The sequence below is a fragment of the Pinus tabuliformis genome, chromosome 8 (assembly GCF_031772625.1).
Source record: "Pinus tabuliformis cultivar Carrire ecotype Pingquan chromosome 8, CPIR1, whole genome shotgun sequence".
Classification (NCBI taxonomy): Eukaryota; Viridiplantae; Streptophyta; class Pinopsida; order Pinales; family Pinaceae; genus Pinus; species Pinus tabuliformis.
Window position 1 is genome coordinate 855,856,255 of NC_142294.1, and position 13,283 is coordinate 855,869,537.

A 13,283-nucleotide genomic window follows, 5' to 3' on the forward strand; every position below is an offset into this window, starting at 1 on the left:
AATATGATTGTCTAGTTGTGAATTTGATTGCATGGGTATGTTTTATATTGTTTGTATGTGGAATTTCTTCTCACTCATGTTATTTGAATATGTAGGGTGGTTTATGATGAATAATGAATTTCTTCTTTTTTTCTAGTAATGAACTACATGTCTGAAATCAACCTTTTATCACTTCTAGATTAGAATCAGTTAAAGAGTTAAAACATAATTACGTACACACATTAGTTTAGAACTGCATTTATGATTTAGAAAAACTTCAATGAGAAAGCATCATTTTGAGGAGTAATCTATTTAGTGGAAATTGTGTCTATACACCAGTGGTAATGGCCATACCAAGTGAGAGAAAGTATAATTGGGACTTGTCATTTATCGATTTTCCTTTTGTTGGTGGAAGAACTTTTCTAATTATCAACAATTTGACCAAAAAGGAGGAATTGCAAACTAATCCTTCATAGTTATTCTTGAGAATGTATTTACCTAATAATTATTGTTCCTAGTTCTGTTTTGGAAAATACTTCTAGTTCACCTAGGCCTACTGGGAGCATTTCCATTAAGATCTTGTGAAAAATGAACTTTAATAGAGAAGCTGAAATTTCTGATTTTCAGCATGTTTCTGAAATTATTCTCATTTTAAATTCTTTATATATATTTCATGAAAATGAGACCTACAAATTGTTTACCCTTACCTTGTGAGAAAGAATCAAAAGCTACTTACGGGTATTACCAGCCAAATCCATTCATTCATGGAAGTATTTCCTTAATCCCATCCAAATTTTGATTACGAGGAGTTGTGTTTAGAATTAGAAAATCTTCACATGTATGAAAGTGTCAGAGAAGAATTCCTTTCTATATTTAGATTGATTTGCTATATATTTCTTCTGACTAAAAATCCTTCTAGTCAAGATTTAATGGAAGGATCTATTTCACTTTGCTCTTTTCCATGTATAAATAAACAAAATAACAATGATATATATAATGGTATCCCGGTTAAAGAAAATATGAACTCATCAAATAATTCTAACTCTAGCTCTTATTTATTTATTAATCACCTTGAAATCCATCATAATTCTTCTTTTGAAAAAACTTAAATGAAGTTAATTCAATGTCATTAAATCATAGAAAAGAATTTAATTTAAAAATTAATAATGATCATTTAACCAGAAAATATGTTTTTAATTTAATATCTCTAAAAGTGGTTCATCGTTGTATCTAAGTCTATTTGCTAATTACAGTTCAAATATAAGTTATTCTATCAATTCTCACATGGAGTTTCATTTGTATACATATTTATATTCAAATTATAGTTCAGATAGAAGTTATTCTATCAATTCTCACATGGCTCACATGAAGTTCCATTTGTATACATATTTATATTCAAATGATAAGGAAACTATTCTAAAACAAAGTAATTATGAATATTCAATTAATTTAGGGTAGGATTATGAGATGGCAAATGATCAATCTATTACTTGTGTATTATTTTAGTCCATCTAATGATGTTGGATATTCTTATTATTCCTGCGGCAGGCAGGTAATAACGTAATTAATTTTGCATTAACTTTGAATTAATTTGGAGTTGACTAAAAATTAAACAGTATTTCACAAAGTTTTACATTAGAAATTTAATTTAATTTTTATTTATTAATAAATTGATTCATTTATATACATTTTGATTGGCTAGACTCTTATTTTTCCATCATTACATTTTGTACAAATTTACATATCTAGCATTTAACACTGTATTGTTCTCACTGATGTACCGTCAGTCATGTCAGTTTATAACATACGCACTACCAAACCATGCAATTGACAGACGATTCCAGGTGCGAAAAGGAATTAAAACTAAAATTTGTGTGTACATTGTAACAAAACAAGTCATGTCGCAAGATTGTTCCTAAGGAAATCCAAATGGTAAGACCGTGCTCTGCCTTTTGTTACCAGGTCCCGGAAGCAGCAAATTTTCCATTTTCCTTACCAAATTCTGGTTGCAGAGCAACAATGCATGACTCGAGGTGGTGGTAAAATGGAGTGAGCAAATGCAAAGTAAAGATTGTACTAATGCATTAACGAGCTCAAAGTCAGGTGCCATGCCAAATAAACTAACTATTTAATAAACATGCCACAAGCCAATAAAAACATGCCAACGAAGAAGAACTGCGTTTTTTTTCCAACCAACAACCTAAACATCATATGGGAGAGATGAGTTAGAGCGGGAGTTATTAGCCAACCAACAACCTAAACATCATATGGGAGAGATGAGTTAGAGCGGGAGTTATTAGCCAGACCAATAGAACGTAGAGAAGATTGTCAAATGGATTTCAAACATGGCACCAAATTCGAACCATTTCATTCTTTCAAATCAACCATCACCATCGCTAATGAATGTAACATATAAATGTGTACGTCAAATATTACAGAAACTCAGTTGTAATCAATTTAATAACTCAATTGTAATTATAAACCTTAAGCGAACAACAGTGAACAACCATGTTTTTATAACATTAAGTGACAAACTATTGTTAAACTCTCAAACCATTTAAAATTCACATATGGTATCATAATACTAAACAACATTATTTTGATGTTTTATCCAGTGAAAAACCATAAATCACATAACATATAAACTATATGTAACATATATTAATGTCTCCGAGTAGCATTATAACTCCAAAACATTCAGCCTTATACCTCATGATAGTGTGAATAGCATTGCAAACAATCCTATTACGTGACGTGCATTGCGAACAATCATGTTACGTGAGGTTTGGTATGGTAAACATTTATGCATAAAATAATTCGAACCACATAATACAACTCACGAAACTTTGTTTCGTATGCATGTACCCTAAATACCTTTCAACTTCGCTAAGAAACCTTTAACATAAAGCTTGAGACTATAATATATATTCTTAAGACTTTTAACATCATATGTGAATAGTGTTATACAATAATCAAAGTCTTTTTTGTATATCAAACCAACAATACTCCATGTGCTATGACAATCACATATAGGAATATTTACATACAGGGATATTTCTTTGTCTATTTACATATAGGAATATTTCTTTGTGTGATCAAAAGGAAAATACTAATCAATTTTTTAAAACTAATGATGTATATTGTTATAATTTACGCAATGAATATAGATCGAATTTTCGCAACTAAAATTTTAATATAAAAACTGACTTTTACACTTGTTTATAATAATGAGTTTAATTTTAAGAGTTTTAATGGTTTTAGAGGTAAATGTTTTGTTTTGCAGTCATAAATGAATATTTATTTTTGATGTAGTATGTTTTATATGTATTCCACATATTTGAATTTCATCTTTTTTTAAATAAATTTCTATTAATATAATTTTAATAATAATATCATATTTTCATACACAAATTTATACATTAATTATCTATACTATATCAATATTTGATTTGTTTTTAAATATTTATAATTTAAAAGATTTGAGTTTTTTCATTTTTAATAGATATTGAATTTAAATAAATTTGTGTTTAATAAAATCTCAATTCTTATTGTATGTTATCTATACTTCCATAATATGTTGTATTCCTTGTCATATTGTTCAAATTATAATTAAGTTATGTGAATTGAGACTTATTTCTATATAGACTTCTGGCTTATAACCTTGTGCAAAACCACTTGTAAAAATAGATAATATTTACTTGATTTTGGAAAGAAAACATTTGATGGATTGGGCAATGCTAGTAGCTTTTTATGCTCAAATTTTATTAAACAAATCAATAACAAGAGTAACCAACCAATAAAGGCATTTAACGCAAAAAACATCGAATAACTTCAAGATCGTCAGGCCACACCAAGAATACAACTTTATCTACATCTATGGCATAAACCACTGCACAACACATTCTTTGGCAAAATGGGTCATTTTCACATTACAATAATCAATCTACCTCACTCAATCATACTCAATAAATTCAATGGTAAAATGGACTGCCTGTAGATTTCTCGGTAGAATGTTCCAATTTTGCACACAATAGTCAATTGCTTTGTCCCATTATGTTGTTTTTTTGCTTTGATTTAATTATATTTAAAATAAGATAAAGAAGACAATAAATATTCATATAATTCATTTTACAATTTTATCATTATCGGGAGCACTTCTTACAACGTATCATGATATTAAAATATTTTATTTAAACTAAGCGGCAGGAACCGCTAGCTATGTGGCCTTGTTATCTTTTGACATGAAAGGAAGAGAAGATATTCTTGATAATCCATTGGACATTGATGACATTGAGGCACTTCAATCCATGGTGATGGTTACGTCAGATTATCATGTCATCAATTTCAAAGGGGTCCATTTGGACCATAAATATGAGGCCTTAGTCAAAGCTCTTTCAGATGTGTAGGCAGTAGTGCAACCCAGATTCAAGAGGACCAGACACTAGGCACAGAGGTCCCTGCAGACATCAATCCTTCTTTATCTATGTGGACTGTCTCTGAAAAATAAGAACTATGCGCAACTGAGTCTGATGTTAGCTCTCTTTTGGTCTTTCTTCCATGCTTAATACTAGGAAAAGTATATCCTCTATTATGAACTCTATGTTAGAATATTAGTCTATAATTTTTTGGCTCAAAAACAGCAAATGCAATTATTATATATCTATAACTAGATCTCTCGCGCTCGATAATTACATGGATTATATGAACAACTTGAGCAATAATGAAGCCAATCACAAGAATCAACTGGCAGAACCTTAGGGTCCCTGGGAAAATGTAACTTTTGTACCATTATTAAAATATGAGTAACTAATTATAAAAATAAATAGAACATCTATCAGGCCGATGAGATTTTGCCTTCATAACTACCATCTAGAACACTATAAACTAAATGAAATATCTTCACTCAAATTTCCATTGATTTTGTATTGATTGAACATCCATATAGAGAGAGATGACTGAACGTTGGCATAGAATTTAATAATATACGAACTCAACTTATCAAGAACATTTCAATGCCAACCATTACTCTTACATTCATTTTTACTAACGTTTGTAAGATTTTTAGCGATTTTAAAATCTGTTCTACTGATCTAAATAACAAGCTGTCTTGTACAACATTATCAACGAGATCATAAACTCCAGATATTTACAATATTTTCAACATAGAATCACTTTCCTTGATGAGCAAAGTTGTTGTCACTGACAGTGAAAAGACATAAATGAGCACCTATGATGCATATGATATCACTAGTTAATGTCGGTTACATTGAGTTCTAATGCAGCTGTTGCAACATTAATTGAGTTGACAACTTCCATTTTATCTCTGCTGACTGCCTCATCCAAGGGAGTTCGATCAAAGCTGTTTATTTGCACAATCTCAGTAAGTCACATTTATAATAACAGTGTGAATAGAATAAGTTCAAAGTCAATAACGAAATAAGCTAAATAAACAATAGAGCGTCAACTTCAATAAAACATTTGGTAAAGACCTCAGCTCTTTTTTATGCATTGTGGAAGAGAAATTAAGAGCACTGAAAGGGCTATACCAGTTTAAAACAGCTGCATTTGCACCTGCAAGAATCAGCTCATGAACAACCTGAAGATGAGACAAAAGGATGAAAACCTTTAGAATCAAATAAGATCTATGCAAAGCATAAGCAGGGTTAATTGCTTGACAAAATAATATATAATCAAATGCATATGCACACTCAAATGATTTGCAACAATCAGTCCTTAACCTGTGCATGTCCATTCAAGGCAGCCCAATGAAGAGGTGTATTCTCCTCAAAGTTGCGAGCATTCAGATCCTGTAACAGATATTATTTGCAGTATTGCTCAGGTAAATAACAGACAGAATACAAATATCAAAAGATACAAGTAGCTTATAAAGAAGCATGCAAACACCAAAATAAAAAGTACATGCATTAGTCCTTTTGCACATATATTTAACGACTAGAAAAATAAAAAAAATTGTAACATCCTCAACAAAGCATAAACCAGATATGGGTTGTCTTCACAACAGAGCAAAAGAATTTATTGAAAATAGCCTTTAAATGGTTTTGATGAGGAATACATTTTTAGTGTTGTTCAAGTAAATCTCCACATCTGCTAGATTAGAGATACAAGAAGCACAGGATCCTTATCACTGTGTCTTTACAGCTGTTTGATATTTAACTTTGATATATTACTCGCATTCCCATTATCGGCTTTTTTTGGCAATTACTAGCTATAACCACATAAAATTTGTTTGTAGATAGCTGATGAACTGAAAAGAACATCAATGACATGAACTAAGTTTGTTATGACATAGCAAAGGTATGTTCAATTACTCATAAATTGGAGCTTCTCAACTTATAATTATGTGAAAGTGCATGGAACATCAAGGAAATTGCATCCCTCCTCCATAGCTACCCAATAAATTCAACTGCTTTATTCAAACTCTCTTATTCCACATGCATGTTAATACAATACCACAATAGACACTCATGCATTCGAATTCAACTAGAACTTGATAATGACAGATGGAAGTAGGCAATTTTTCATTTCATTGATAGTTGACAACTTGACATACTACAGCAATAGTTTGAAAAGAGACCCTTTTATACAAATCATAGTATCAACCTACAGAAAGATGTCCATCCATTATGTGTCCAGAGATTCTGACTGATAACAACACTATTATATAGCTAGACATGTGACTATAGTTAAGCCTGATAATTCTTTTATCTTGCTTACCACTCCGTGACTGATCAAATAGTGTACAACATCAAGATGCCCATTTGCAGCTGCCATATGAAGTGCTGCAAAAATGAATAGCAATGACTGTTAGACACTTACATGAAAACTGAATGAAGGTACAAAAGAATCCATGGATGATTGTTAAGATTATGATTATGTCAAAATATGAAAGTGTGGCATGTATTTGCACAAATCTCTTTAAGCAGCTGTTACATTTATGCCTCTCATGCACATAAATGCAACTCTGCAATTGTTTCTCTTGTCCAAATCCATGTAAATCACAAATAGAGTTGCACATTCGCTACATGAGGTGGAATCAAACTCAGTGAACATGCATAGCCAATTTAGATGCAGATTTTGGTCCAGTTTACTATAGGTACATACCGCAGATCTCAATAAAAAGCGTTCAACATAGGATATATATTAGGAGTCATATGCATCACATATTCCTCAGCACTAGACTCTTTAATAAAAGCTACAGATACTGAACATTGTACCACTATGGTCCACTGATATATCTATTTCTATTTATTTAATATAGAACGTCAAGGATTAATTATCTTCTCAACCATAAATTGAATTCTTCATGAAAGGAAAAACAACAAAAAAAGGCATGCTACTACATGTAACTCACTGACTGGTGTAACTGGTCATAAAAATCCATAGAACACCAAATAACAACACTATTCTTATGTGCCCGCGGGGCTTTGGATTGATGGTGAATGGGTGCACTATTAAGCAACTCCTTGTGATAGGTCACGATTCAAATCCCCCATGGGGTAGCCAGCCAAAAAATAAAAAACACTTCTTATCTATAAATTGATTTCTTAATGAAATGAAACAGGGAACAAACACATGCTCCTAAATGAAATTCAGCAATTGGTGTGAATGGGCATAAAATCCATGTATTTCTAAAGAATTGGCTACACGTATCTAGTGATTGAGACCATTCCTTCCACTGTTATGGCTCTATATAAGATGATTCTTGTAGAAAGGTACTTAGCTTTGTGAACCTGTAATATGTTAATTTGGCAGCTCAGGGACAAATTCCCTCCTTTGGACAGCCTTCCTCGTCCAGAGAAGACCCTCTTTGCCCTTGGAAGAATTTAATTTGGTCAAGGAAAAATTTAATTTTTGATGGAAAACCCACAAGTGCACAAAAGTTTAAGTCGGCCTGGGCAAGGAAATTCGACCTCCTTGGACACATAAATACAACTCATGTCACATCAATTGGAGGCATCATCACACACATCTTATTCTCTTTGGAGGTTCGACTACTTCTGAAATTGCAAGTATTTTTCCACACGTTCGAGGATCGTCTCTTTGATTGGGCCTGTTACCCACCACTTAGTGGGTGATATCCCCAAGAGAAATTTTTCTCCATGATGAACCTTAGCCGACAACCCCTTGATGCCTCCTACTAGCTCATTGTGAAATTTCTCTGCCACCTGAGCCAGCCATGTGGTCCCTCACCCACTTGTATTGATCGTATGTTCGAAGGTGGGCCTCCCGAATCTAAAGGTATGTCTCGTCATTTGGTAATTGGGTATTGAGTTTACTTATCATGGATACTTTTGGGTATGGATTGATGGGGGAATTTGGTGAAAAGAATGGATTTAGTTTGTGCTCTTGTCCCCTTGATCTCTTTTGGTCGTTACCCTTGGATCTTAGTCCCGTAGGATCTCCTTTATTGACCATTTGGTTCTAGGGTGGTACTATTTGGGAAACCCCAACTTTGGGTGCGTGGTCTCGCTCCTTTACCCGCACATGTTACTCCTTTTACACTCACTATACCGCATTCATCATTTCTCCCACCTGGGTCCACATTCCCATTCTAGGTCCAGATAGGGCTAGCCTCCCTATCCCCTTGCCCCCACATTTGGTTAGGCCAATGATGCCCTGGAGGTTGAAGCAACTAAAAGAAAAAGAAAAAGCATAATTGGCCACATTTAAAAAGAAATTGTACCAAAAATGTAAAACATGGTCAAGACAAAATAATCAACACGTGGGCAAAAGCCAATGCATGAGCTCTACCCCAATCCATGGCCATCACCCTAGTTCCATAGGCCCTAGATGAGCCTCCTTTATCATTCAAGAACCCATGATTGTCCCAACCCCTAGAGGGCAATGAACCACGCTACCTTAACAGGGGTAATCACTACTATATCTTACACATCATGCTCTTGTCCTTTGAGCCCCGAGTAGTTAATGAAAGAAAATTCATAAAAGGAAAAAGGCATATCAAGAAGGGTGGAAAAATCAAGGCCAAGGTACTTCCTGTACCACGATTTCTCCTTCCTATACATTACATACCCAGGTATGGGCTTCCCCTTATCTAGCTACCCCTGTGCCCCAATATGTGGCCCAAGATTGCCCCTCTCATTCCCTACTCCATTCCACTTATTTATCACTTGCCACCCCCATTAGAGGGATGTACCTTGGACATACTATCCCTTTTAAGCGTTGAAACCACTTAATAAGGTACTTGGCTAACCCCCTTTGGAGCTTGGAGACGCTAGCACATGCCAAAGGCCACTACAGGAGGGCATGCCATTATGAAGTGCCCGCGTTGTTATCCATGATTTGTAAACTCTTTTACCCACTTATTTTGACTGGTTGTATTGGAAGCCTAGGGGACGCATTGGATCTTATGCAGGATTACAAGTGGTTTCCATTTGGGTTTGGTCTTCCCTATATGGGATCCTAACCCCCAAAGGTCTACATTGGCCCATGTAGGGTGTGCATAGAGAGCCATTAGCCTCCACAGCAGCAGACAGCACTCCACGGATCTTCATCGATGCTCAGAGACTACTAGCGATCCACTTTTGAGATAATGGTGATATGCTTGGTACATTTTGCCCAACAGGGCCCCATAGGAGCCCCACACTCTTGGCAAGTGTCCCAAGACTTGTACAATGTCATGGCCGCATTCATTCCACCATTCAGAGCCTTGTAGAGGATCTACAGGCATCTCAAATTCATATGGAGACTCATAGGGTCATTTATGTGCCCTCAAACCCACTGGGTGCACCATAGGTCTACTACTAGGAGAACAAGGGGCCACCCCCTTGTCCATAATATTCCAAGGCATTTATTCCTCAGTATGGCACTTCAAGACATTATTAGGCCTTTGGAGGACCCCACGACATGTACATTTTATTATTTGGCCCCTTGTGAAGCTCATTTTTACACTTGTGAGCTAGTTTGGTGGGCTTGTCACTAATAGGGGTTTTATTTGCACATTATTTTATCATTACGGGCTAATGTAGGCCCATAGGCTAATTCGAACTCCTTAGGAGGCTATATATTGATGTAAGATACATTCATTTGGATCATCACTTGACTTGGGATCTCTCTAATCATAGAGAACTTCGCATTTTTCCTTGGAGCATATTTTTTGGAGAGGATGAATTTCGATGTATGGATTTGGACTATTTATCTTGTCTTGGAGCTTTGTCTGGTAAATGAAATGTTGGTTGGATATACTCTATAATGTTGTATGTAAATTTTGATGTTATTATTCTTGTTGCTGCATACTGCTAAAATTAGGGCTAATTGTTGCATAATCCAAATGTGGAATTGAGCATGTTTTAGCTAATTTAATGTATGAGCCAATGTTATATGAATGAAATGTCCTAGAGATTATTTGTCTCAATAAACTTGCATCGTTTGCTTTGAAGTATAAATGCTTGAAGGTCGCTTTTCTTTTCTTTCTCTCAACATTGGATGACGCTGACTTTTCGAGCCTCCTTGATCAAGAAACCAAGTTCTTACTCATCATCATTTGACTCCATATCCCCAAGTGAATTAGGCACTGATTCCTTAAAAGGGGTGATCATTTTAACCCTCTTTTTACCATTCTCCCCTTTTTCCCTAAGTCTAGCCCCATAGGTCACCTAGGGCATCAATTTCCCGGGTCCCCTCCCTCTCCTCCAAATTTGAGGCAATTCTAACGATGGAATCTCCGAGAATCCCAAGCCCTAGCTCTAGGATCGAATCTTGCCTAGGCATCCCCAAGGGCAGACCCCAACAGGATCAATTCAACCTTTTGAAGTAAATATTCTTGTTTGGTCATTTTCCTTCACCTTATCCAGGATAGAAGCATCATCGGTTGTTGCATTCCATCCCCGAACCTGAGATGGGTCCACTTGGCCCCGTGCGGTCCCACTTCTTAATAAAGATTATTTGTCAAGGACCATTTGGGAATCCAAGTTTCCCAAGAATTATAGGGATTGAGAACCTCGTCTATAAGCCTATCCTTTCTCCCTCAACCCTCCAATCCTCACCCCATACCCCTAGCGGACCAAGTCCCTTTCTTAAAGAGCAAGCAAGACTTGTTCTTCACTCCATCCTTGGGAAAGGGTTTTCAAGGTCACTTTTCACCTATCCACTAACATATACTTTATAAGTGATCCCTACACTACTAGGGCTCCTCCCATAGATGAAAGTACATAAAGAGCAGGGAGACTTAGCGGTGGTGACAGTGGGCTAATCCTCCACCATTAGCCTTAACCTAGCAGTTGTCCTCTTAGGAACCCCTTTTAGGTCCCTTGCTAGTTTGATTGGTAACAGGGCTGAAATCTATCTTTGACTAGTGTTGACATGTTGGTGTTTGGGAAGAGTTTGACTGGGTTTGACTTGACATTTTGCATCTGTCTTGGAGGCTGAATTCTTTAGCAAGGAGGAAGAAATTTTATGGGTACTTTGATCTTGGTTGACTGCAGTTATGCAACTAGGGTTTCAGCAGACTTTGACTTTGACTTTGACCAATTTTGGAGGACTGTTTTGGGACTATTTTGACTGCATTTTGACCATTTGATGACAATCTAATAGAAGAATTTGAAAGCATTTTCCCCCTTGTGGGGTTTTTCCCTAGTCTTTGACCAAATCTTGTGTCTCTTGTTATTGCTCTTAATTGTCTTCTATTGCATTTATTGTTCTATCTAAAATTGTTATTTATCATTGGAAGATTAAATTCGATTGCTAATTGAAGAAAAGATTGGACTAAGTGATTGTTATAACATAGAATAGTAGAAAATTAACAAGGTATCAGAGGTCAGGTGAAGACAAACCCAAGGAATCAAGAGACAAAAGCAATCATTTTTGGAAGAAACTAAAGGAACCTATTTGACCTGGTCAAGATGTCTACCTCTTACTTCAAGGACACGGAGAAATTGGGTGACTCATCAATCTTTGTTGCTTGGAAGATCAGGTTGGAAGTCATACTAGATGACAATGACGTTTTGGAATGTGGAAGAAAAGGTACCTGAGCCTCCGGAAAATGCTCCTACTGCTACCAAGGCCAAATATAAGAAAGGTGAGCTCAAAGCCAATAAAATGCTTATTCAGTATTTGAAAGATCTTTTGCTTACTTATGTTGGACAATTGAAGAAATCTAAGGATCTCTTTGATACGTTAGTTGGGATGTATGAGGCAAACAATTTGAATCACGTCCTCTCCTTAAAGAATCAACTCAAGGGCATGAAAATGAACAAAGGAGAATCTGTCCAGTCGTATGTCACGAGGATATCCCAATTATGGGATCAATTGCACACTGTTGGTGAGCCAATTTTTAATAGAGAGCTAGTGTTGGTCACTCTTAAAGGTCTTCCTCCTATTTGGGAAACCTTCATTACTACTATAAGCAACAATGACAAATTTCCGACATTTGATGAGTTGGTTGGAAAATGTACTCAAGAAGAATCCAGGATGATCTCCAGAGGGAGGATTCAAAAGCATGAAGAAGGAGAGCCCTCTGCATTTGTTGCTCGAGATAAGAAAGGAAAGGAAGAGGAGGACCATCTAATTTAAGAAAGCCTGCTCCAACATCTAGGGACTCTAATAGAAGATCAAGAAGGGATAGGGATATGTCAAAGATTGAATGCTATAATTGTCATAGGTATGGTCACTATGCTCAAGATTGTCGAGAAAAGAAGAATGCTCCAAGGTCCAACTACAACAACAATCGTGGCTTCAACAACAACAAGTTCAATGATAGAAGAAGAGGTGATGATGGAAGAAGAAGAGATGCTCCTGATGATCATGAAGAAGGCCATCGTCCTCAAAAGAGATCAAGGAACTCCAAGTATGGAAATAATGTTGCTACTACTCAAACTGAATATGTAATTATTCTGTTCTTTCTAGTTCTCCAGATTTGTATGATGGTTGGTAGATAGTGGGGCTTCTAGATATTTCTCTTGATATCGGGAAGTCCTCTCAAATTTGGTTGAGAGGGAGACCAATCTAAAGATCATCCTTGGGGACAACTCTACCCATTCTTTGAAAGGTTTTGGTTCTGTTAAATTTCATATAGACTCTAGGGAATCCGTTCTTCTTTATGATGTTATGTATGTTCCAAGATTAAAGAAGAACTTGGTATCTATATCTTCCTTGGAAGATAAAGGGATGAGAGTTGCCTTCATAAGAGGAAAGGTCCTCACCTGGCCTATGGAGTCTCACATGAGGGATGCTTTCACCTTGGGATCTAGAATTGAAGGACTCTATAGAGTCAATGGAAGACCACTACGAGCATTGGTTCACGATAGCAATCATCAAAGTGAGCTATG

At 35.7% G+C, this 13,283-nt stretch overlaps 1 protein-coding gene across 1 annotated transcript in view; it reads right to left on the minus strand.

The window, feature by feature from the left end:
• Positions 1-4,921: 4,921 nt before the first annotated feature.
• Positions 4,922-13,283, minus strand: part of LOC149238264 (ankyrin repeat family protein) — a 67,644-nt gene continuing 59,282 nt past the window's right edge. Inside the window, exons 3-6 of the mRNA XM_089372970.1 lie at positions 6,715-6,779; positions 5,718-5,786; positions 5,526-5,575; positions 4,922-5,338 (exon numbers count right to left, since the gene is read on the minus strand). Coding sequence (XP_089229096.1) covers positions 5,227-5,338; positions 5,526-5,575; positions 5,718-5,786; positions 6,715-6,779 — 296 coding nt within the window. The 3' untranslated portion in view covers positions 4,922-5,226. The remainder of the gene's footprint in view (positions 5,339-5,525; positions 5,576-5,717; positions 5,787-6,714; positions 6,780-13,283) is intronic.